General features: G+C 35.1%; 2 protein-coding genes across 6 annotated transcripts in view; one reads left to right on the plus strand and one right to left on the minus strand.

Annotated features, from left to right (window-relative positions):
• The first annotated feature begins 14,816 nt into the window (after window positions 1-14,816).
• On the plus strand, window positions 14,817-24,776 carry LOC129282954 (uncharacterized). Of its 5 annotated transcripts, none has more exons than XM_064098828.1 (2): window positions 14,817-21,801; window positions 22,790-24,776. In XM_064098828.1, exons 1-2 carry the CDS (start codon window positions 18,962-18,964, stop codon window positions 22,845-22,847), a joined length of 2,898 nt encoding a protein of 965 aa, XP_063954898.1. In that variant the 5' UTR covers window positions 14,817-18,961; the 3' UTR covers window positions 22,848-24,776. The 5 variants fall into 5 exon arrangements, with proteins under 5 accessions (XP_063954898.1, XP_063954899.1, XP_063954900.1 ...); XM_064098829.1 differs by having other exon boundaries at window positions 14,817-21,710; XM_064098830.1 differs by having other exon boundaries at window positions 14,817-21,558.
• Window positions 24,743-26,717, minus strand: part of LOC129258700 (proton-coupled zinc antiporter SLC30A1-like) — a 33,403-nt gene continuing 31,428 nt past the window's right edge. Inside the window, exon 7 of the mRNA XM_064098833.1 lies at window positions 24,743-25,161. Within this exon, the coding sequence (XP_063954903.1) occupies window positions 24,988-25,161 (174 nt within the window). The 3' untranslated portion in view covers window positions 24,743-24,987. The remainder of the gene's footprint in view (window positions 25,162-26,717) is intronic.

Raw genomic sequence — 26,717 nt, forward strand, 5'->3', positions numbered from 1 at the left:
TAAATGAATGCATGATCATTGTTCTATGCAATTAGAGAGAACTATTTTTACAAAGCACAAATAATGAAAGAAATATTGAGTTGGAAAGGGCTAAGCATTACAAAAAACAAATTTTTTGAAAAATTCTTTAATTAGAATTGCAGAAACAAAATTATTTGATTGAATATCAACCATTAAATGTAGCTCAAATATGTATTTTAAAAACACAGAAAGCAATCATGAAAAATATGAACTTATATGAAATTTAATATGAAACTTAATATGAAATTAAACATTGAATTCTTATATGGTTTTCAGTGGATATTAGTTGTAAGAAGACTGTTAATAGATGTACAATGTATGTTAACAGCAACACTGCATTATATATACTCCATGCAAATACCTGATTATTAGACACACAAAATCACACAGAAATATTAATATAGTTAGCATGAGCCTACATTACAGAGGGGAGAGGAAGAATATCTTTTAAAATCCAATTCACAGAGAACTATAGTTATTTATATATTTTTTATTATGCAACACTTTGCATGAGATATCCATGTAGTTTTACATGCATGGTTGTTGGAACAAATGAAATTGATTTTGAAAACCATTATCCATCCAGTTCTCCTGACCTCTGTCATGATGGTTCATATTATGGTAATATTGGAAAGTATAACATGTATTTCAAAATGAGAAAGGGAACTGGTTTCGGGTCTTTTAGGTCAGAAATGGAAGAAAAACAGCTCACTTGATTGTGCAGCAAAGTAACATTAACATTTGTAATCAAAATACAAAGTTAGCATCTGTAAGAGCTGATATGCATTTACTAATAGATGAACATTGTTTATAGAACATGATTGCAAAACATTATGGCAGACACTGACTGGTGTACACTTATGGCATTACAGTACTCATATCATTACTCTATTATTGTTTCTTTTATATAACAGGGCCCTGTCCTTGTATGTTCCACACTTTACTCATGGAATATGTCATAAAAAGACAGGTATATGGTGCGTCACTTGTCCCATAAAGGCAATGAACTCAGTTTATCGCTGATAAACTCAGTTTCAGGTGGATAAACTAGTTTAACACTTTAAAACATTTTTTTTTTGCTGAAAATTTCAACTTATCGATGAGAAACAAGGGTTTTTTAGTGATAAACTTAGTTTTTCAATTTAAAATGTGAAGAACACAGTTTATCAAACAGATTTAGTTTTCCTATTTCGACAAACTAAATTTATTGACTTTATGGAATAAATGATGCACCATTTGTTTGTATGTGGACAGGGAACCATAGCAAAGCCACCCTTCCCCTCCCCCACGACGACACTCATACATATTAATGTGCGCGTAGGCTATGGAAAGTGCCGTACATGAAACAAGCATGAATATGTCACAACTTTCTCCCAAAGAAAGCTTTATGTACACAGGTGCATACAAGCAATGAATCACTTTATACACCGATGAATTAATAACAATTACAATGATGAGGTATATATGAGAAGGCATATTATGAATTATTGTTCTTTAATTAAGTCTTTGGCAACAAAATAGAGAAGGCTATATACATGTACCATGAATAAATCCCCCAATGGTTGATATAGTCCTTTGCTCTTAGAACATACATAACCACACCAAACAAAAGTATATTTTATTTTTACAAAACTAAAAGTATGATGAACAGATGAAGCAATGGGTCCATTCTTATTACCTCTTTTAACCGACTATAAATGTAAACTGGATGTAAATGTTTTAATAATAAAAGTGCATACAGATTTCATTGTAAAGTAACAAATTACAGATATCTTTCCATTTTAGAAGACAAAATTCTTTTTTGTGACTAGATAGTAGAAGTAATCAAGCGTATTTTGCTTTTTGTACAATGGCAAGAGCATATTTACAGCATAAAAGAACAACTTCTGGATTCTTTTTGTGTTTTAAATAAAAAATGAAAATAAAGAGTAATAACAGAAGAAAAAAGGAAGAAAAAGAAGTAAAACAGTACAGTACAATGCATACCAAAACAGTAATACTTTTTTGGGGGAAAAGGTCAAACTGTATTTCAAAATATTATAAGATAGATTTTTGAGATGCTTTAGAAGTTTTGTCTATCAGATGACATAAAGAAAGGGACAAATAGTGGTTCATGATTGAATAAAACAATCATTTTGTGTCACAGTTTTGAAAGAAACACTGAAAGCATTAGATCTAAATATAGTACTCTGATCTCTGCATTCATTTAGGTATATCAACTGATTATCATAATTGTAAAAATTCTATTTGCTCTTTGCTTGGCTGACGATTGTTGACATATATTATTACTCTCAAGATCTAGCTGGGCAAACAGGTAGATAAATGAAAAGGGATCAACCAACATTTTTAATAAAGTGTCTTTCCAGTAGGAGGAAGAAGAATAAAGGAATATTCATTTTGACCTATTAAAGATATTACTTTGTTGGGCAGTTTATTGAATACATTTGGTACATATAGAACTACCTTTCTCCTTGACTAAATGACTGGCTTGACTACAAAATCTGGTTATGTACTCACTTATAATCCTAAAACTAACAAATTTCTAATGACAGAAAGAATGACAATCATTGTAGAGAATCGATACAACAGATTTTTTAAAGATTGAAATCACTAAATTCAGGCTGCTGCTACTATTAATTGTACCCATTTTTTTTTTCTTTTGGTGGAAGCCCTTTTCAATACCCTGAATATACAAGGAAGTGTTTGGTCAAACACAAAAAAATTGTTCAACTGTAGTCATCTGAAAGAGAAGACTTTAGAGCAGATCTATCAAAAAGACATCTCAGAAGCATCATTTTGAAAGCTTGACAGCATTTTGGCTTCGCAATTTGAGTTTTTCCAAAAATGTACAGACATCATTTTTTTCAGAGTCGCACACTCCTAGTCCAAAGATTCATGAGCTGCTATCAAAGCATAGATCAGGAACACTTACATCTTTGACATCGTTCTCACTAACTTCCTACAACTAGTTTAGTGGAAACTATTTTAACATGTAGTGAGAACGGTCGAAGCGATCTTCCAAACCGGTTCAGAAAACCACCTCGCGATGAAGTTTTCAAGATCGCTATGCCTTGTTAAACTGGTTTTAGCATAAGTGAGGACACAACCGTTCTTCGGGAAGCGATCTTCGCACATTATGAGTGTGCTTCTCCACAAGACAGGTGTAGAATGCCTACGCTGTGGTTTTGAATTTCACGCGAAACGTGTTACCCCACTGAGAGCATTTCCATAGCAACAAGATCGCTTTACGTGAAGTGATTTTGAAAACCACTTTCGTGTGATCAAGTGGGAACGCTAGCAAAGCGATCTTCCAAACTGGTTTCCTGTATCGGTTTCCAGTAAACTAGTTTTAGAAAGCATTATGAGAACGGCCTCAATATGTACCTGTACCCAACGATCCACAAAATCATTTGTTGGTGCCACTTTGCAAATCTAACAATGGTACATGTATGAGCAAGATCCCTTAATTTATATGTGGAACAGAGCATAGTGTGTACGAAACAGAAACATCTAAAGAATTCTCAGGAAAGCATGAGCATGCACAAGGGATATCCGGAATACCAAATGCTTTATGTTTCGGTGCCCTAGAGTTCCCTCCTTGCAGAAGATCCATTGGGCCACTCTACAATATTGGAGTAAAAGTAATTATATACATCAAATCTTGGGATTCCTAAAACTGCTCCAAGAATCATGTCACTACCAGTGATTGTTTATTATATTTTTGGATACATTGGGTTGCAATGCAATCTCCCTGTATTTTGGTAAAGCTTCCTTTTCAGAGTTTCATTCAGACTTTGGCACATCCAGTGGAGCTCATGACATGGGGTGCAAAAGGATGTGCCTCCATTTTTTAATTTGGATGGGGGGGGGTAGAAAAAAATAAGATGCACAAGAGCCTCCATAATAGTGATGACATTTGACCTTTTTGTGTTGTCAGATTCCCCATTTTTAAGGTTACTGTAATGTAGGTCCCATACCATAATTAGAAACTTTAATGTAAATGTATTCATTGAATTCTATTGCTTGTAATTCAATGTACAACAAAACAATTGTAAATCATGAGAATAAATTATAAATGATAATAAAAAATAAAGTTTTCAGATGTTTGCTCCCAATAAATCCTGGACCCCCCCTGTACCGCTTGACTTTAATGTGTGAATATTCATCTTATGGAAGGTGGACTGTTCATGCAAGTTTGCTTGTAGATTGAGTGTTGATGTAATAACAATAGAAGAGGAAGACCTACTTCACCTCACACTGATGCAAATTGTGCGTCAGTACACACAACAATGGCATCCATTTTCCATGGGATAAATGTTTTTCATGTATTTGTTCATATACATGACCTGGAAATTCAGTCACCTCAAAATAGTGTCATACTAAACTGTAGAAACTAAATGCAACTTAATTGGGAACGGTATATGAAATGTATTATGAGCCCTTTTGTCCATTTCTTCTGTATTAGTTTGAGTTGAAATTTCTCTCTGAAGTGGTTTAGGCTTAGAAGGCTCTGGTTCTGTGTCTGATTTAATGATTTCCATCTGTTTCATTACCATTAGCACAAAACATAATGGAATAAATGATAGTGCATAGTTTAGATGATTATATTTGTCACACAGTGGAATTCAAAGGACAACATGCCACAAATACATACATAAAGATGTAATACAACAACAAACATAAGTTTTTGGAGACAGTATTATCATATGGTGTACAAACACAAATACAAGAAATGTAAAATATCATTGAAAAGTGAGGTACACATGATAATGAACCATTACATGGCAAGTTTATTAATTACCACAGCATAACAGTGCAAATAAATATACAGGTTTTTACAGGGATAAAAATGAGTAACAATTAAATCAAACACAAATGACATGCACATTTAACATCCATTTAATATTTGCAACAGCAATTAGTTACAGGTTTAATAACAATTCACAATTAACATTCATACATGTACAATGTTTGATTATGATTCCATTTATTTAGATTATATCATTAGTCATAGAATACACAGAGGTGTTAAGTGATAGTCAATGAGAATAGACAGATGTTAAAGATAGTAGACAGGCGTTGATAGACACACCATGAATTGAACCATCACCAAAAGATGAGAAGATCCAAACAAGTTTTGAAGAGATGGTGGTAGTGGTGAAACGAAAATGATGAGTATTCCAGCATAACAGCACATGAAGAATGAGAAATGTCAAGAGATATAAATAGATACATGTACTTGTAAATGACTGTGAAAAGATTACAACCGAATATGAGAAATGAATAACCTGTACTATATGCCAATGAAAATGTTTTAAGTACCGGTACCCTTTTTGACAGGATAAACATGTTAACTCAATAATCATTGCCTGTATTCATATTGAATGCATTAAAATGCTTGGATACGGGTATGATTTTAAACAACAGTACATAAATAATGTTCTTTATATCTGTGGGGGGATGCCAATAAAAAATGCAATTGAAATAATGACTATCATTTAACATTATATATAGTTATCATACATGTAGGTGATAAATTCATCACATCCAAGCACTTTAATGACAACATCAATGAATTATTTTCAATCGCATTACAAATTTGGCTTTATTGAATATTCACTTTTACTGCTGGGTCATGTAAACCTCTGAACAAATTAATCTTCCTCAAACAATTTTATATGAAAGTCAACCCCCCCCCCCCATTGGATTGTTTTTACTTAAATGATGCAGTTCATGGATTAAATGCCCTTTAGAGGATTTTTTTTTCTCTACTTGTAAATATTAGAATAAATAGATTTATGTCATATTCATACCAATTTCAGGGAAATGAGTATCATAAACTGTTATTTCAGTCAAATTGGCAATAAGTAGTACAGCTCTATGTTTCAAAGGCCCTCAAATGCAGTTATTCAGATCACAATTAATATGTAGCAATGTTTCTGTGGTGGAGACTATATTTTATGTTTATGAGAGGAATTATATGTTCATATAAAACAAGATTGTTACTTCCAGATCACATTCCTTGTTTTTAATTCTAATCATGCAAATCGGGTATCTCTGAGTAAACATTATAAACTAAACTGCAATCAAAAAAGCAATAATTCTAGGGGTACATTGCATTTTAAGTTTGTATAGTGAAAAACAAGTTTGAAACAAGTTTTTCTCTTTTTTCTAATGTAGTTTTTAAACAAGACTTTTAAACCTTGTTCACTGCTTGGAGTTAAAGAGGTTGCCAGTACTATAAACATTTCTTATCAATTAAAGTGCCAAAATCATGCCATATCTGAATGAGAATTGGAATGGCATGCAAAACAAGATGCACATGCAAGGGACATGCAATAATATGCATATTAAAACTGCATTAATAAAGGATTATAAATACATGCAGGGTAGACTTTGTAAAGACTCTGAGACACCACTTAAAAAAATAAATAAAAAGGTGATATTGCTAAACTACTATCCAGTTATCATTCACTTATTCTACTAACTTAGATTGGACATACATGTAATGTAGGTAATTCAAGGAATTTTTTTTCTTTGATTCATAGTATTGTATGCACTTTCATATAATAAAATTGAATACATTATGAGAATAAAACCCTGAGAACAAGTTAGCATGTGTGAAATAACAAAAGTAAAAAAATAAGAAAAGATTGAGCAAACTTGGAAAAACAATAAAAAGTTATGAGTATTTGAATGTTAAGGACATCAATGCTATATATATCCTCCCATTGGGAATATGAGCAAAGGTCTATGTGTGATGTCACACACGTACAACTCACTCCTTATGACACTGAAAATTAGGACAGGCTTTTAGGAAAATCATAAGTTTATGACAATACAACATGAAAGATTGTTATCATTTGCTAAATATTTGAATTATTCCGCTAGCTAGGATGAAATAAATTGAGTTGTTGACCTGAATTTATGAATATTATTTACCTTTTAATTCTATCTATTTTGTTTAAAAATATTCCATTTTGTTTTAACATGAATTATTTGTTGAGCAGGGCTATCATGTAGAAATGCCAGTATTTTAATACCACTGACAAAGCTACCCTATACAAAAAAAAACAATAAAATTAGTCAATGACTTGAGGGTACATGACTGTATTTAGGTCAAATAAATTAGTATAAAGTATGTAAGGGCCAGAAAACCAATATCATGTATTTTTCCTTTTCAATATTTTTTCCTTTTATTTCCGGTGCCTTGATATAACGGGTGTTCTTGAGGGCTATGATAGACCTGAGGAGTATTTCATAAATAGTGATTTACACCAACTGATGTTATAAGCTACTGAACATCCATGAACGTGATTGGTTGAGAGCAGATTAGTCCGTGAAATGATCCCCTGACATGTTTCAGGTGAGATGTTATCTTGCTGCTTTCAAGGAGGAACACTTGAGGTTGGTTTGTCATGTCTTTATTGGTAAAGTCAACATCAAAAGAGCATGTCATGATTCCCATTCATTACTAGAATACATACCCCAAAACAGTTTAAATGTTAAGCATGTAAACTAAAAATCTGTTTTGCTGGATAAATTTCCTGATTTTTCATCAAAATATAATTTGATCAGGTGCCTGATCTAATTGAATATCTGCATATTTATATTGTTTATAAAAACCCTTCTCAAGCATGGATTCGGCTCAAATTTAATTACATAGGCCTTATCTTTATCAGTTGTTTTATATGCTGTAAAGTAAGTGCTAAAGGGCCTATTTTGAATAAAAGTATAAAAAAAAACATTGTCAAGAGTGCGAGATGCCAATTTCAAACTCTAATGGCTAAAAAAATGTTTCCAAATCTAAACTCTATAAACCCAACGGCTGTTCACACTCTCAATGACTGCTCTCTTGAGTCTATAATACATTGCGGTCCTTTCACCAAAACTAGTCCTGTCTTCATCCCATCACAATTTTCAGCAGTCAGTGCAAGAGACCCATCTTAATCCCAATTACATACCATTCAGCACTTTAGGGATTGGCTCATCTTAATTCTAATGTAATACAATCTTCACAAGGTAAAGGGATAAGAGACAGTGATCCTGAAAACATGACAAGGATGATTCCCTGAAAATGAACCTGAGTATTTTATGAACAATCTTGTCAAAAGTCAAGAGCAAATCCAAGGAACAGGTGGGGGAAAGAATTATAGGCTTGCACAAAGGTAACGAGAGCACACATGTGCACAAGGGCATTTCACATTTACTCAGGGGTGTGAGTGGTCACAAATAAAAAGATCTGAAAAAAGCTGAAGTGTTGAAAAAGTCTGAAATAGAAAGAGCTCCCATACTTTTTGTACAGAGGAAGGCCAAAAATAAGCTGAAATTAAGCTGGAAAAAAAAAATCTGAAATCAGATAAAAATCAGAACTCTCACACCCCTGTTAACTGCAAACTAATTCAATGCTAAATCATAGTTAGAATAACAAATGAAGTCCTACAATCACAAAATAACACAATCACAAAATGACAAAATCACAAAAGATGATGTAAAATGACAGTCATGTGCTGCGGAGGGGCCAGTAGGAGATTCTGTATGGGGAGTTCCTTTTCATGAGTTCATTTCAATTGGCTATTTGGTTTGAACATATTCAGGGCTCTGTTTAAATGTTGAAATACAAGTACCATGGCTACTTCAGGTTGGGTTCATTTCCTTTAGCCCACCCCCCCCCCCCAGAAAAAAATAAAATAAAAATAAATAAATAAATAAATAAAAAATAAATAAATAAAGGACTTACCAAAAACTAGATTATGCACCATGATAAAGTCAGAAGTACTCATTGCAGGCTGAAAGGCTGTCATTAATTCAACTGGTATGATTTTGATACATGACCTGAAAGGGACACTTGATGAGGTCAATCAATAGGGTATCTAAAGCCATGGATTTGAAATAGCCCTTGACGGTAATAATTGATTGTTTCATCAATTTAGTCACTTTAAGATTATGATACAAATACATTGATAACATGACATGTACAAGAACAGACACTTTTATACACATTTGGTGTAATTTTTCTTTTTTTTTACAATTCAGTATCAGTAACGACTGAACAGTAAAGCTACACATATGTACAAACAGTCAGTGTATCCCCTAAAAAGCTCCAACAACATATCTAAAATGTACATATTTTTCAAGTACTGATCCCCCAGTAGCACCTCACCACTCAAATCTAATAAGTTAAATACAGATTCTCTGTAATAAATACAAAATCAATAGATAATTTCTTGAATTATCACAACAAATACAAATTTGACCATGTAATGTGAAGGCGATCTTTTCAAGATCTATGTATACATGTTAAATACCCCATAGGGAACCTAAATTTCTTAACAAATGTGCTAACATACTGTACAAACTACTACAATTGAACACAAATTATGTAAAAGTAAATGCATTGGCCCAAATAAGGGGTATGTTCAATGTTGATTTTCAAATTTAAACAGCAACATGAATCGCAAAATAAAACACAATCAGATATATGGAGGAACCAAAGGTGCGTTAAAAATACCCACTCCCAGTCGTAGAAGTTGACATCTTTCAGATCTTCATTCGGAGGAAAATTTATATATCGAAAAAGGTGTAATTTGAAAGATGATCAGCTTTGATTTTACAACCTTCAGCATTGCAAATGCAATGAAATGCAACAAAGAACTTTGAAAAGTGAGCGCCAGATTTCAGCTTTGATGTGATAGGTTAACAATGGACATATAATCAGCTTTAAACTTTTGACGGTGACGATGCACCGCTGATTTGTATTAATGATTCATGCTGTTGTTTAAATTTTGAAATGGACATTGAACATACCCTATTAAAGAATAGTACAATTCACAGGGGCTTTTACAGGGACAAGCTGTTTCCAATAAAGATGAATTTATTTATGACAGCAAAACTACTACATATTTACATAGTGGCAAGTCTTTATTAAAAGAAAAAACTTATCCTTTAGCATTGCATTTTTTGCTCAAAATAACCAGGGAATGATTTCAGCTTTCTTTCTCTTTGCCCTGCCATGTAGGTAGGCCTACAAGATTGTGAGACCCAACCTCACTGTTCAGTAATAAGGAACATAGTAGATTAACAAAAATCACAATTGGCATCACATGTACCTTAAACCATAATTTGAAACCATGGTTTAAGCTTACTACCACTCCAAACATATAAGCCTCTTGATTATTATGTTTAAAGAAACACCCATCTCTGGGAAACATTCTTGTGCATGTGGTGCAGTTGTACAGGAGCATGGCATCGCTGAAGTCTGCAGATAATACTAAATCCTAAGCTGACAACTTTAATCAACATGAGGGTCTTAGGATTGAGACTCAAGACTAGCACTATGCACAAGTCCCAGTCAGGATCCATACAATGTATAACCAGACCACTTTCTTCAAACAAAGGAAAGGGTTTGCACAGCAAACTATGAAACAATTAGTTGAGAAGATTATTAACACCTGTATGTCCAGTCTAGTCTGTGCCATGCTAGATAACATGTAGTCTTGTCTACAAACACAACACTAACTTAATAAAATATGTTAATACTGGGATGCAAGATGAGACACACTGATATATATATAGATGAAGATGAGAAAGGAAGCAAAAGGGAAGGTGTGTGCATCTGTCCAATGTTTAAAGGGACAACTCAACTGACCTGTTCTTCCACATCAGAGGACTGCCTTAAAGGAACGTTCTAATGACAAGCAAAAAATGGGAAGGAAATGAGAAAAAAATAGTGCAAATGAAATAAACATAAATTAAACATGTACATGTAATGGAAGAGTTTTTTGTTGTCAATATTTTTTATCAAACCCGAGTCGAATCGATTTTAAAATGAGTGTTCCATCGATAATAATAACAAAAATAATAATCTGCTTTTATGTAGCACTTTAATAATAATTCTGAACGATGTGTCTGAGCGCTTTACAGATATATTATTACTCCGTTTCATCTGAATCAATCAGTCATTCCCCTACACAATGTATGCACATCTTCTACTCCCTGGGGAGTTTCCAGTCAGTCGCCCGTGAGGCGCACACAGTACTGGACAAGCTACAATGACTTTCCCATCCTACTGGGTACCCATTTACATGTAGCACCTGGGTCGAGAGAGGCAAAGTGTGGATTAACGTCTTGCCGAAGGACGTCAGCCCGGTGGGATTCGAACACACAACTCTCTGTTTACAAGGCAAGAATCAGAACCACTAAACCAGGGCTCCTCCAAGATGAAGTCAAGGGCTAGTACAAAGTACAATTTCATGTGTAGTGCAAAGTGTTAGCATCCCATACACATATAACAATGGACAGTACGCTAAAGTTGGCAAGTACTTAACTTGAATTATAGTCATAGAAATTCCCAAAAAGTTTTTTACTTAAATTCCCCAATAAAGTTTATTTTCATCCCAATTTGAGTCTTACTCATCTGCTCTTGTTAATAATCTATCCTCAAGATTTAATTCCTTGGATACATTCAAACCTGAATTTGTGAATGGAAATCAGCCTTGCCTTTATACGTCGTCTATGCGCATTGTTTTTCATTTTGTCAGAAACAACATCAAAATGCAGTCTCACAATAGAAATCTAAAAATGCATTGATTTTTCCCGTCTATCAATGTTTGACCGCTGTATTACTGTTGAATACTGGTTTACAAATAATCAAAACGACTCAGGTTTATTGAAGATGATTTGAACTACAAAGAAGAGCATGTACAGTACATGTACAGCAATTATGTTGCATAAAAAGACATTTGAAGGATGAGTCATGTTTTCACAGAATCAAATGAACAATATTACAAGAACTTGTACATGTATTTTGTTAAAACAAAATATAAGAATAAATTAAATAAGAAAAGCAAATGCATGATCAATACTTGGTCAATCATGTTTATTATTAGGCCAATGAATGGACCCTTTACCTGGTTCAAGAACAAATAGGAGACAATTTTGGTAGCCACTAAAATCAGGTTTTCGTTATAGACAATTGCTCATACAAGTTTATATGTAAAAAGAAATGGCCATTATTGCATAAACAAGGGAATTCCCCCAATGACACCCGACTATAACGTTAATATACTCGTAAATTACTTTGCACTTAATAAAAGGGGATTTCATCCCCCTCCCTCCCTGCTCAGTCATTCACACCTCCACCAAATGATCTGCTTTAATATTCACTTCATATTAGGAGGCCCCCAACCCCTGAAGACAGACAGACACCTGTTTTAAAATGTTTTTTATATGAGGAAGGATTTTGATCAGACAGCCTATTATGAAACACCACCCACGTCATATTAAGGGTGTGTTCAATGTCCATTTTCAAATTTAAACAGCAACATGAATCATGATTGAAAACTCGATTAGAAAACAAACACGATCAGCGGTGCACTGTTCAGTGTCGAAAATATAAAGCCATTTATGTCGATCGTCTAAAATTTCCCGCTTTCGTAACCGCAGCTTTATGACCCATCACAAGAGAGGTCAGTTCTGTTTTGTGTAGGCTTCCACTGCGATAGCAAATTTAAAGGCGTTTCAAAACTCAATTGTGTTCAATGTCGCATTCGCGATGCTCCAGGTCGTAAAATTAGAACTGATCAGGTTTAAAAACGCATCTTTTTCGACGTTTAAATTTTCCTCAGAATCGTGATTTGAAAGACGTTTACTTTCATGTGACAAGAGGACATTGAACACACCCTTTGTTCTTCATTATATCCACGTCTTGTAATCATGTTTTCAATCACGTTTCATGTTGCCGTTTAAATTTGGAAACCGACATTGAACACACCCCTAGTTGCTAGACTACTCTCTATCCAGGGATGTTGCATATCCCTGCTCTATCCATAAATATCATTTGCAGGAGCCCTTTTATAGTCATACAGTAGAATTAGTGACAGGGTGAAAACTCTCAATTGCACACACCTATCACTTATGTTGTGAATACAAAAACTTTTAAGACAAATCATGACTTTCTGATTTTGATGAATTTTGTGCTCCCTGCCAACTTGCATGCCTTCTCCTCTATTTCTTCAAATCAAGTTGTTGTTAGGGTTGATAGATGCATTGTATATATGTTGTGTTTCAATGTCAGTGATTTCACTCACTAATGGGCTATTGCAAGAACAAATTTGCAATCAATGGCACATTTCTGTTTCAATATCAGTTTTGACGAGATGTTATTTAATCAATTTGAATGTGTTTCACAAGGTAGACCAACAACTGAATGCAAATTACAAGATATTTGATTTTTAACCAAAATTTAATTGCAATTTGGGTATTAATATGGTGCGCCATCTATCGATACAGCGAACAGGCTAAATTTCTAACTTTAGGGTTGATATCGCGCACAGTGCTAGTGCTTCAAAAATGAAAACCATACATGTCTGGCAAGAATTCACCAAAACCGGTTTATTTTTCGCAAAGATATGCGGGCAAATTTCTCTCCTATCTCCTGGACCGGAGTAAACAGCATATCCAGTCGAGCCACATCGGCCAGCGCTGAATAATCGCATGCATGCATTCACTTTAGTACCAGTATGTGCAACAGATGTCGACTTTTACCCATGGTGCATTGGGAATGTTGGCCTGTCCGCTGCAACCGATAGATGGCGCACCATATTGTGAATCCACCGAACTGATTGCAAGTTTCTTGCAATGCCCTATGATTTCAGTATCTTCCAGCAGTCAATAAAAATCACTAACAAGATCTTCATGAAATGCTCCCCATGTCAACAAGGAGGAAAGGATGAGGCAAGTTTTCAACAGGACCATTTGTCATCTTAACATCTGTTATAAGCTACAGAAATACTAGCATGTGATTGGCTGTGAGCAAGTAAATCTGTGAAAAGTCTATGAAAAGACTGTTGATGAAATGCTCCCTACATCTTCAGAATGAGGAGGAAGGAAAGAGGTTAAGTTTTCAACTGGACCATGTGTCATCTAGACTATTATAGGAGAAAACTTGGCTTTTTACCAACAAGGCACAAGAGGCCTTTACTTTACAATCCCCCTCTCCTACAAGATTTTCCTAGCTGCTTAAGTGCTAGAATCAAACTGGTGAGTGTGGGATACATAGCGGATATAGGGACAGGAAGCCGTCTCCTGTGTATCTTGTATCAAACGTACTGCAGCTCAAAACTCATCAAGAGTCTTATTCAATGTGTGTGCATGGTACAAAGTCAATATCAAACATGGTTGTGACCAATTATTATAAAATAAAATGATTAAAAATCAAAGACTGTTCATCTGCAGTACAACCATATACACAGTTCTAATTTCTGGATAGTGACTTGAATTATCTATCTATTATGGACACATGATTTTAATATGCATTGGCTTAAATTCAAACTCATTTATTTTTAATTGAATTCATCAATGTTTATTTCTTTACTTTATCACCTCTCATTAATATTTAAGTGGTGAAAGATAAAACAATGAGAAAATGAAGGTTGTGTTTTTTTATATATAGATAAAACAGTGAGAAAATGAAGAAGGTTATATTTCAAAAGTGACACTGAGTTAATAATCCAAAGAACAGGGCTAATACAAGGCTCTATGATATCACATTATGTAAAGTTCTATAAAAACGACTTTCAAAATTCCAGGGCATTGACCTGTTATATAGTCTCAAACAATAAAATAGGACAAATATAGTAAGATGAAATGAACTTTGCTCAAAATTCTCAGATAAATAAAGGTCTTATGAACTTTGGAAGATCTTTCTACTTCACAACTCATATGACATCATAGTATTTGTGTTTTTTAACCTCTGCTCAAACTTAAAACACAATAAGATACTAAGTTTATATATTCATTTACATTTTATTCTCTAATTCATAAATGCAAATCATGCTAATCATGATGGTAATTAAATGATTATGTCCCCTCAGATAGCTTTCATCTTGATTTAATGTAAAATAAATTATTGTAGCCAAGGAGATAACATATATCTATTTCCGGCAAAGTAAAATTTAAATTATGCAAATTTATTCTAGAAACAGTGCTATTATTTGCATTTGAGAAGTCAAAATATCACTTTACATGTATGTATGAGACAATTTAAAAATATTAATCTCAAATCAGTTGAATTCTTTTTTATCTACTTCTTTATGGATACTCTCTATGGTCTACTTTAATTTGCAAATGACATTGTATAAATCAATTGTGCAAATCATGCATTTTTCTGGAACCAATTGTCCAATACGTACAAATTTAAGTAGGCCTGAATTATTTGAAGTTTTTTCTTTGAACATCAAATTTTGGTCAGTCATATTATCAGAGCTTATTATTTATTCACTTTGACTTCTGAAAAACAAAACTAGGTGTATCTTATATTTGAACGATTCTTTTATTCTTTAACTAAATAAAAGGTGAATGAGTCAGATTATAAATTTAATAGATCTAATTAGACAAGTTTCGAGTAAAATTCACTCATGCTTCCAGTCAGGTGGATGCCATATTTCAAAGGTATAGTCTTTTAGCCCCAAGTCTTTTAACCCCAAAGCCTCCACTAGACAGGAATTATGTAGTGACCAGAGAAGAAGAAGACCACCTAAAATAGACCATTTATCTCTGTGTAGGCAGTAAAAGTAGGAAGCCACATCGTTGGTGACGAGGCAATGGGCCCAACTGCCACGGGTTCTTAATCGGCATGATTTGTTACAATTCATGTCCTAATTGGGGGCTCCATGTCGCTTCTCTGAGGGGCAACGCCTTCTGCGGAGACCAAGGAACTGAACTGACTGCCAAAGGCCGATTGGGACGTGTCACAGCCAGACAGGTTTATGGAACAGGTTCAACTTCATTTACATATAAAGTTATTTCAATATTCATATATCATGGATATCTTTATCTACATACAAAATCTGAAAAACCCAAACAAACCAAAACAGAACAGAATTGACAAGATTTACACATTAAATCTGAATAAAAATGTATGAAACATATTCTTTAGCATCGAGTAGCAGTAATAAACAAACAAACAAAAAAGGTCACTTCACATGACAGCATGGGACGGTGAATGGGAAATGCATAAAAATATTACATACATGTATATGTTTGTCATCTAGATGAAGCTTTAAATATGCTTATTCTTTGTTTATCGTTTTAATGAATTGAAACATTACATGCATACAGTATGTACATGTACAATAACCTACACGTACATGTATCCTTATCCCAATAATACTAACCCTTAATATCCTAACACCAAGTGACTCAAAATCTTTGACCTACATGTAATACATTAGATGTTAAAAGCAATTGAAATTTGAAAAAAAAAATTAATACCTTTAAAAACAATTTGCACTTTTAAAAAACCATGCTAACCATAGGAAAGTACAAGCTCTGTCTATAACATAACATTTCATTCCTATAGCTGTATGTGACACATGCTTTGTTTATTATTGATAAATATCTCAGAAGCTTCTTCAAGTGCAGTATATCATGCAATGATTTTGCAATTTATGGAATGTTGCTTTGATGAGATTTCATGCTTGCGGGTCACGTTTGGCTATTAAAGTTCATGTTTAACAGTAAAGGGGGTCGTTTCAATTTCATTGTCTTACCTCTGGCCATATTCCAACAAAGTACAAATAAAATTGTCTTTCAAAGGTGTGACAATGAGCTTTTATTTCATGATTAAAGGCCAAGAAAATGCATAATTGCATAATTACAGTATGTCCATTTTTTTTATAATGCCTCATGCTTATAAAACTGGAGCATTTGTCATTTTATTACAAATGTAATATTTGATTTGTCTGAAATGCAAACAATTCATTGTAACAACTTGATAAAAGTTGTTGTGGAAATGGGATGTAATTCATTATATGCACAAAACAAAGTTAATTAATGAGTTACATTGTAGTAATTAGATTCTACTTTAATGACAAAAGATGTATATTTTGTAGACGATTTTCCTTTTCTTTAAATCATATTTAGAATCCATTTGTGAAAATGCATGAAGGTGTTTCCATGGATGTAGGTCCATAATGCTTCCAACTCCTTCAAGAACAAAATAACTTATTTCGAGGTGTCTGTTGGCCAACCAATTACAGCGAGCAGTCCTTGATTCACAAAGTAAACCTATTTGTGACCCCTATTATTCCAAGGGACCCTTTTCAGTTATAACTTTTCATCTGCCTCAGTCAGCAGCTGTTCACATACTGCCAAGATTTATAATACCCTACTGCAAGCAAAGCACCAATTTTGATCTCCATATTTCATACTTGACCTCTCATTCACATCACATCTAGAGCACATTTCATGAAACAGGTAACCGGTAATTTTCCCTGACTATTAACTGTCATCCTTACATCTGATTGGCTAAGAGTAAATGTCAGGAAAGAAATTTAATTATAGAGTATTTCAGTTGAGTTCAGACATGTGTTTAAAATATTTACTTGGTCCAGCTTATGGTAGGCCTATAGACAATTGTATATGTACATATGTTTTGAATGTTTCAAAAGCAAGCGTTGGGAACGTTTGATACCCCCCCCCCTAGAGTCCAAGATCAGGTGGATGTCATATTTTGTTCAAGTGTTAGACATATTTCGTACTAGCTAAGCATCTTCATACAGGTGTCATTAATAGTTAATACTGTGCTTTAGCATTGAAGAATGTAGATGTACAGATGCACAGGAAGTCTTTTTGTTATTAAGAATGTGTTGCTTTATGCACTCATCTGCTTTAAAAATTCTTTGAATTACGTTATAGAAATTTTACAGTTATTCCTAGTAACGGTAGGGTATATTAGGAGGTTAGTTTCAATAATTCAAGGAGAACCACCTAAGCTAGAATAGACTACAGACGTTCGTATAGGCAGTCTAAGTTATAACTGAAGGGACTACGTCGGTGACGAGATAACGACCCCAGCTGCCACCGGTTCTCCACCGACATGTTTTCGTCAAAACTCATGTCATCATTGGGGGCTCGATCTCGTCCACTAATTCGTTGAAGCCACATCTCTGATCTGGGGGTTACTCATCAAAGGGGCAACACAGTCTGCGGAGGCCGAGGCCGAGTGGAAGAGACATCGCTAGCTGCGGAGGCCAGGAACTGGACCGACCACCAGGGCCGAGTGGGGCATGCATGTCAGGCCAGATGAGACGATGGGGGCTAGAGTCAACGATTACCGTTAAGTTAAGTTGTATTTTGTTTTATCCATGTACATTTTCATGTACAAATTATTGTAAAACCATCAAAAGAGAACATCAGAAAGATTGAAGAGATATGATTAAATCTTTTTAATAAATGTATTTATCAGTTTCACGTATTCTTTTTTGGTGTCAAGCAGCAGTAAGTAAATAATTAAAAAAAGTCACTTCCCACGTGACAATTTGGAGGTCCCACCGAGACACTGCTGCTTGAAATAATTCAAAATTATTTAGGAAAGAAATTAATCTGTGGTGGATACTTTATTGATGGTCTATTGGTAATAGCTCTTAAAGTATTTCTCCCCAAGGTGTGCATTGAAGCCTTGGTACTAATCATACTTGTTATGCTTGAATTTACATTTGGATAGTACGATGAATTATTGTGGGAAATTTTCAGTGAGAAAATATACTTCATACCTTTTTTCGGCCGGGTAAACAGCATTTAGGGAAAGCAGGCCCTGTTTTAATGCTATGGTATATAGTGGGCTGTTGGTCGTTAGGATAAAGGATATGTCGGGAAGAACTGTTTGTTCTTAATTCACATAATTACTGTCTATTCTTACGGGTAACTCGTTGGCAGGGTAGCAAGTATTGTATGTTACAGACTGTGAATTTGTATGTGTGAAGTGGGCTTTGTTGTTCGCATGGTTGAATAATTGTATGCTCGTGGAGATACGATTTCTAGTGCGGTGCTTGTACTAGGGTTCGGCATTTGGTTGCCAGGTTAAAGCTATTGTTGCTTTGTTTTGCGGACGCCTTTCACAATTCAAGTCTGGTTGCTAGGTTTTTGGAATTCATTCAATATGGCTAGCATAGAGAAAATGAAGGAGTTTTCTACTTTAGGTAGGGAGATGGGACTTAGTGGTGGCGAATTGAGTAGTTTTGTCACAGATTCGATGGAACGTGAACGAGAACGTGAAAAGGAAGTTCATGAATTGCGCTTGGCCCAAATTAAAATTGAACAGGCAAAATTAGAGGAACGCCCTCTTGAGTTCAGTGGGATTAAGTTGAAGGTAGGAAAGTTTGACGAATCAACTGACAGTTTTGATTCTTACATAACAAAGTTTGAATTGTTAATGGATAGTCAGAACGTACCAAAACAAGTTAGGTGCTTGCATTTAATTTCAAATCTGACTGGAAAATCGCTGGATGTAGTGAATAGAATGAATAGCACTGATCGCACCGATTATGATAGGGTAAAGCGTGAGCTTATGGAATATTTCCATCTTACTGAGAATGGTTATAGAAAGAAATTCAGGTCGGTAAGACCAAATAGGGAAGAGCGCCCAAAACAGTTTGCTGTTCGGATGAAAGGATACTTTGATAAGTGGTTGGATTTGTCTGGTGTTGGTGATTACGATTCCCTGGTCGATTTGGTTGTTAGGGAGCAATTTTTGGATTGTTGCCCCAGAGAGGTAGTTGGATTCTTGAAGGAAAGGAATTGTGGGAAGTTACATGAGATGGTTGAATGTGCTGAGATATATGTGCATGCGCATGGATTGCATACTTTCATTGGTCATAGAAATGATAAATTCAATCCTAAGAATCAGAACCAAAGACAGAATCAAAATCAGAAACAGAAATTAAGTCAGATCCATAACACTAAATCAGTATTAGGTCCACAGGCAGATAGGAAGCCCAAGTATGCTAGTTCAACGAAAAATAGCACAAAACCTAGCTATGGTAATAGCGGTACAAAGAATGGGTGTTATATGTGTGGTAGTCCGAATCATTTGAAATGGAATTGTCCAATGAAGCCCATAGTTCATTCAGCTCAGGCTATGAGTGTGGAGGACACTCCACTGGATAGTGTTAGGTCAGAAAATTCGGGTTTACATTTGAATAGGAATGAGAATTTTATGTCAATAGGAACTTTGCGTTCAGACGATAGGGCTAGTAGTCAGTCAAAATCCACTGGATTTGTTGAAAGTTCAGCTGGATGTGTTCTCATAGGCAATCCAATGATTACAGTTCCGTCAGAAAGTGAGAGTGTTGAAACGCTTGGTATGGCATACGATGAGGTTGGTGCAATGATTGATGATATGCCAGTTGTTTCGGGTAGGTTGTTACCCAAGAACAAGCCTGTTTCCGTGCTGAAGGATTCTGGGAGTAGTACAAGTGTAGTGAGAACGAGTTTAGTATTAGACAATCAGTTCACGGGAGTGATTCAGTTAGTTAGGCTGATAGATGGTACTCTGAGACGTTTTCCTAGGGCAAATATCATGCTAGATAGTCCCTATTTCATTGGAGAAATCAATGCCTTGTGTATGCCCAATTGTTTGTGTGACGTCATTATTGGCAATGATGTGAAGGGGGCACGTGAGCCCAAGGATCCTGACCTGCAATGGGTGCCTAGTATAGTTCAAAAGGCGAATAGTTCCGATGTTGATGATCGGGTATCCGAAGTTGATATGCAAAGTTCGGAAGTTGTGTCGAGTTCGGAAGATAATGTTCGGGTTTCCAAAATGGATGAGTCTGTTACGAAAGTGGATGAGGTTTTGGATGATGTGCCTTCATGTGTGGATGAGGCGATGGCTGTTGAAACTAGAGCACAAAAGCAAAGTCAATCTAAACCTAAACAAGATTTGAAAGTAAGAGACTCGGGAGTAAAAGTGAAGTCGGAGGACTTTTTGCGAGAGCAAAAGGATGATTTGTCACTTAAGCCTTTGTGGAACAAGGTGAATGATATCGAGACTAAATCGAGATTCTTGTTCATGTCAGAGAAGAATTGTCTTTATCGACAAGAAAGGGATATGAGAAATCCAAGTGTTGGTGTTGGTCCCAAGTTAGTGGTTGTTCCAAAGACACACAGGTCTGAGATTATGCGAATTGCCCATGATTCATTGTTTGGTGGACATCTCGGCATTAACAATACATTGTCAAAGGTTAAAGCCCAGTTTTATTGGCCAAGTATGTATGAGGATGTTGCCAATTTCTGCCGATCATGTGACGTGTGTCAGAAGACTGTTAGTAAAGGGAGAGTCCCCAAAACGACTCTCGGTAAGTTACCGATAGTTGGCGTCCCATTTCAACGAATTGCGATAGATTTAATGGGTCCATTCATTCCATCTGCAAGAGGACATACTCACATCTTGACGATAGTAGACTATGCGACTAGATATGTAGAAGCTATACCATTGAAATCAATATCGACTGTAGATGTAGCTGAGGCATTAGTCACTGTGTATAGTAGGGTAGGTGTTCCTTGTGAAGTAATGTCAGACTTAGGTACACAATTTGTATCTGATTTAATGAGGAAGGTGTCACAGTTGTTATCAGTCAAACAAATAACAAGCTCTAGATACCATCCGATGTGTAATGGCCTTGTAGAGAGGTACAATGGAGTAATTAAGACAGCTTTGAGGCGTCTTTGTTCTGAGGAGCCACGTCAGTGGGACAGGTACTTACCTGCTTTGTTGTTTGCTCTGCGAGAAGCACCCAGTTCGAGCCTGGGGTTTTCTCCATTTGAATTACTCTATGGTAGACATGTGAGAGGTCCAATGGATATTTTGAGAGAATTATGGACGAATGAGAGTATTGACGCAGAGTTAGGTAACGAGTATGAATACGTAATTGACTTAAGGAAGCGGTTGGTCGAGTCTTGGCAATTGGCGCAAGACACTTTGAAATCCTCCGCAAAGAGGTACAAAGGTTATTATGATCGAAATGCGAAGAAAAGGAAGTTGATTGTTGGTGATGAGGTCTTGATACTTTTACCTACTGTTCATAACAAGTTACTAGTGGAATGGCAAGGACCATTTAAGGTTGTTGGTACCAAGTTTGACTATGATTATGTTGTCGACGTCAATGGTGTGAGGAAGACATATCATATCAATCTTCTCAGGCGATATGTTCGTAGGGAAGAAGAGGTGGCTGCTAGCTGTTTTGATGTTGGTACTTTCAATGTTAAGGATAAAGAAGAGGGAGAGATGATAGATGAGTGTATTGGAGATGCGCCTGATATGCCATGCTCATTACAAAAGGAGTTTGTGAGTCATGTTCATGTTGATGAAAGACTAGATAAGGATTGTAAGGATGAAGTTCGAGATTTGTTGTGTGAATACCAGGATGTATTCACGGATGTTCCCAAGAAAACTTCAGTGGCTGAATGTAAAATTCATTTGACAAGTGATGGACCTGTTCGTTCTCCCCCTTACACTAGAGTACCCCAAGTTGTCGAGGTTGAGTCAATGCTGAAGTCAAGGGTTGTCGAGCCTTCGGATCCGTCTTATGCGCATCCGATTGTATTGGTTAAGAAACCGGATAGTTCAGACTGGTTTTGGATAGATGTCCGGCACCTTAACAAGATAACCGTGTTTGATCCCGGGTCTATATCAAATGAGCTGGTGTGAGAGAGCTTTAGTTCACTAGGATGTTGACAATTACGGATATATGGTTCAAAATATATTTCATAAACATTAAATACTTATACACAATATTATACACTGCTCGTTTTCGTAAAATAAACATTTTATATAATATCTGTGCACTTATGAATAGTAATATTTTCTATATTCCTGTCGTGTAAAAGAAGCCATAAGGCCAATTTTTTTTATATATATGTATACAATGCTTTGTTTGATGCATAAGTATTTTGCAGATATTCATGATCTTTTTATCATTTATTCCAGGTATCCTTGGATCTTCGAAGCTAATCACAATCGCAACTCAATTACAATTCGCGATTAGAAATTAGAATAGGGATTTACGTTAGTAGGGCTTACCTGTGAATTTAGTTAGAATAGGGAAACTTATAGGTCATTTAGTTTAGGAAGTTAGGAAATAAGATTGTAAAATTATATTTTTGTTGTACTTTATATAAAATATGTATGCAATGAAAACAAAACGGAAAGAGTCGCTTGTTCGTAAGAAGTCTTAAACAAAAAAAAATCTTAAAGAGTTATTGATATTCTAAAACAGGCACTTTCATTGTACAAAATACATATTTATGTGTTAGAATATGCTGTATTCGTACAAGTGCTATTCAAATTCGTTTAATGAAAATATTGCGAATCAGTAACTGTGTTTGAAATATAAAATTTGTTTCTTTAATCGATTATTTAAAAAAAAATAGAATTAAGCAAGAACATAACGTTGAATTCAAATATGTTAAACATGAAACGGTTGAAACTTTGTAACCATTTTTGAAGTAATTTATGTACACAAAAATATGAATTTTTGAAAACTGAATGGCATTGCAATAATTTTAATTTACTTGAATGTTTAAAAAAAAAATGCTGATTTTGAGAAGAATACTGATTTTACATACATAAAGCAATGTTTTAAGGATTATGAAGTACTTTCATTTATTGAAATATACAATGCTATGAAAGTGGTAACAAACACTGCACTTTGTTTTAAAAGAAGTTGTGTTCGGAAAGATTACTGAATTTAAACAGTTATATGACAAAGCAAAGTAAGAAAGGATTGTAAATTCTAATGCGCTTTGCAGAATTTAAATGATATTTTGAAACTGAAATTGAAATTGATCTTTTACAAAACTAAAAAGCTTAGATGATTTGATATGAAATGGTTTTGTATAATGCATTTGGCATATATGTTATGCTGGTATAAAAATCGATTATTACTTGTGTTTTTGGAAATAGTGTTATGAAAGCTTAGTCAATGCTTTGAAAGTAAATTTCTTTAACGGATGTAATTCAGGTTCCCTTAATTTCATCTTAAGGTGGGGGATATTGTCAGGAAAGAAATTTAATTATAGAGTATTTCAGTTGAGTTCAGACATGTGTTTAAAATATTTACTTGGTCCAGCTTATGGTAGGCCTATAGACAATTGTATATGTACATATGTTTTGAATGTTTCAAAAGCAAGCGTTGGGAACGTTTGATACCCCCCCCCCTAGAGTCCAAGATCAGGTGGATGTCATATTTTGTTCAAGTGTTAGACATATTTCGTACTAGCTAAGCATCTTCATACAGGTGTCATTAATAGTTAATACTGTGCTTTAGCATTGAAGAATGTAGATGTACAGATGCACAGGAAGTCTTTTTGTTATTAAGAATGTGTTGCTTTATGCACTCATCTGCTTTAAAAATTCTTTGAATTACGTTATAGAAATTTTACAGTTATTCCTAGTAACGGTAGGGTATATTAGGAGGTTAGTTTCAATAATTCAAGGAGAACCACCTAAGCTAGAATAGACTACAGACGTTCGTATAGGCAGTCTAAGTTATAACTGAAGGGACTACGTCGGTGACGAGATAACGACCCCAGCTGCCACCGGTTCTCCACCGACATGTTTTCGTCAAAACTCATGTCATCATTGGGGGCTCGATCTCGTCCACTAATTCGTTGAAGCCACATCTCTGATCTGGGGGTTACTCATCAAAGGGGCAACACAGTCTGCGGAGGCCGAGGCCGAGTGGAAGAGACATCGCTAGCTGCGGAGGCCAGGAACTGGACCGACCACCAGGGCCGAGTGGGGCATGCATGTCAGGCCAGATGAGACGATGGGGGCTAGAGTCAACGATTACCGTTAAGTTAAGTTGTATTTTGTTTTATCCATGTACATTTTCATGTACAAATTATTGTAAAACCATCAAAAGAGAACATCAGAAAGATTGAAGAGATATGATTAAATCTTTTTAATAAATGTATTTATCAGTTTCACGTATTCTTTTTTGGTGTCAAGCAGCAGTAAGTAAATAATTAAAAAAAGTCACTTCCCACGTGACAGTAAATTTGTCAGTGAAAATGACAGACTATTTGTTTCATGTGACACTCTCCTAGTGTATATGTTAATCAAGCATCATGCACACTGCCAGGTGGGTGATTGGAGTGGATAGAGTATAGTTCAAGGGTCAAAGGTCAATCAATACAAACCTCCAGGTCATTGACTTCCATCTGCAGCTGTGACATGGCCGGGACACTCTTACTATTTCCTGGGATGCGCTTTGTGGTGGTACTGCAGCATTTATTTGTATCAGAGCAGGCGTCGGTGGGACAAGGTATTCCACAGCTTTCTGTGGAACTCTCTTTCATCTGTTGAAGACAAGAAATTGCAGAGAAAATTGTATCCAGTGCATAAATGACAAATATATACAGTAAAGAGTTACCAGTCTTAGTGGCCACCTATATATAGTGAAAACCTGCCTAAGTGGCCACCAGAATCGTCTCCCACACTAAAGGAAAAGAATCTGTCTACCTGCAGAACTCCAAGCATTTGAAAGTCAAAATTCATATTTTCCCTGTGACCTTGACCTTTTGACCTCAAAATCGTTAGGCTTCCTGGGATCCATGCTAGTATCATACACACCAAATTATATGAGCCTAGGTGAAGTTAAACTGAAGTTATTGGGTTTACAAGGAAAAGTTAACGGAAGGACAGATTGAACGGACACCGAGCGTGATACCATAATACGTCCCGTTTAGGACGGGCGTCTAAAAAAATGGTTTGACTACTGATTTTATGTGTATTATAATCATTACATCTGGTTTGTTACAAGTGAGATATATAAACACGTATGATTATATGAAATAATTATGATTACATGAAATAATTATGATTTAATGTAATAAATAAAGAAAAATGGAAAGTGGGGACATGACATCATCAGCCAACCTTCTGCATATTCATGACAGTATGTACATAAAAACAGTTTTCACAAAATATTGCTAAACTTTAAAGTTCAATTAAACTTTGTTTAATATTTGTAATCAGATTTTGATGAAACTTTCAGCATTACTTTCAGCCTGGAGTACCCCTTTCATCCTCCAAATGCATATTCCAATCCATTACTACATGTACATTATGTAGATTACTGAATGTGTGCCAGAAAACAGTTTTGATGTAGAGGATATGGAATAAAAGTAGGTTTATATAGGATGAATTTTATAGTGATAGCATATCAAACTTTCTTTTGATACAGGGGTGCCTGATCAAAATTAAATATATACATGTACAAGCTTTTTTTGAGGGGGTCTTTTTAAAGTGATCATTTCACTTTGTTCTGATTTAAAAAATTCTCCTTTTGGTTCCTGAAAATGGGCTAAACATTAGGCTTATAGTGTAAAAATACCATCCCAAAAGTTTCAAAGTATTATATTTACAGGATCAATTTTAAAACCTTGGAGATGTAAAACAAAGTTTGAAATAATTGGGAGTTGGTTTCAATGACTATGTGTATACAGGGAATCTGTGCACCACAACACATTAATTATAGATGAACACAGCATGACCTATATACAGTGTGTACAAGGTATAGGCCCTACACTGAATGTACAGTGCAGCTAATAGTGTGTGTATAGGAGATATACACAACAGAAGGCAGTCAAAATAGCCAACGGACTTTTTGAATTGGAGAAAACTGGTCATAAGCTGAACCCGTCTACTAAAACGGTTCTCAAAATCAGGCTAATAAATTGCTACTTGTATCTAAATTAGAGTTTTCATCCTATATTGTGGTCTGTTTCAGGGTTTTTGAGGACAAATACAGGCACTCATACGCATGTTTCAGCTCAGTTTGCGAATTTTTTAAATCAGCTGCTCAATTAAACGATCCCTTTAATATACAACGTATTTTATAAGGCATGGAATG

This window comes from Lytechinus pictus, chromosome 4 (genome assembly GCF_037042905.1).
Source record: "Lytechinus pictus isolate F3 Inbred chromosome 4, Lp3.0, whole genome shotgun sequence".
Lineage (NCBI taxonomy): Eukaryota > Metazoa > Echinodermata > Echinoidea > Temnopleuroida > Toxopneustidae > Lytechinus > Lytechinus pictus.

Excerpts from the sequence above, each read along its gene's own strand:
- LOC129282954 (XM_064098827.1), top strand. The coding sequence starts at position 18,962 with ATGGCTAGCATAGAGAAAATGAAGGAGTTTTCTACTTTAGGTAGGGAG.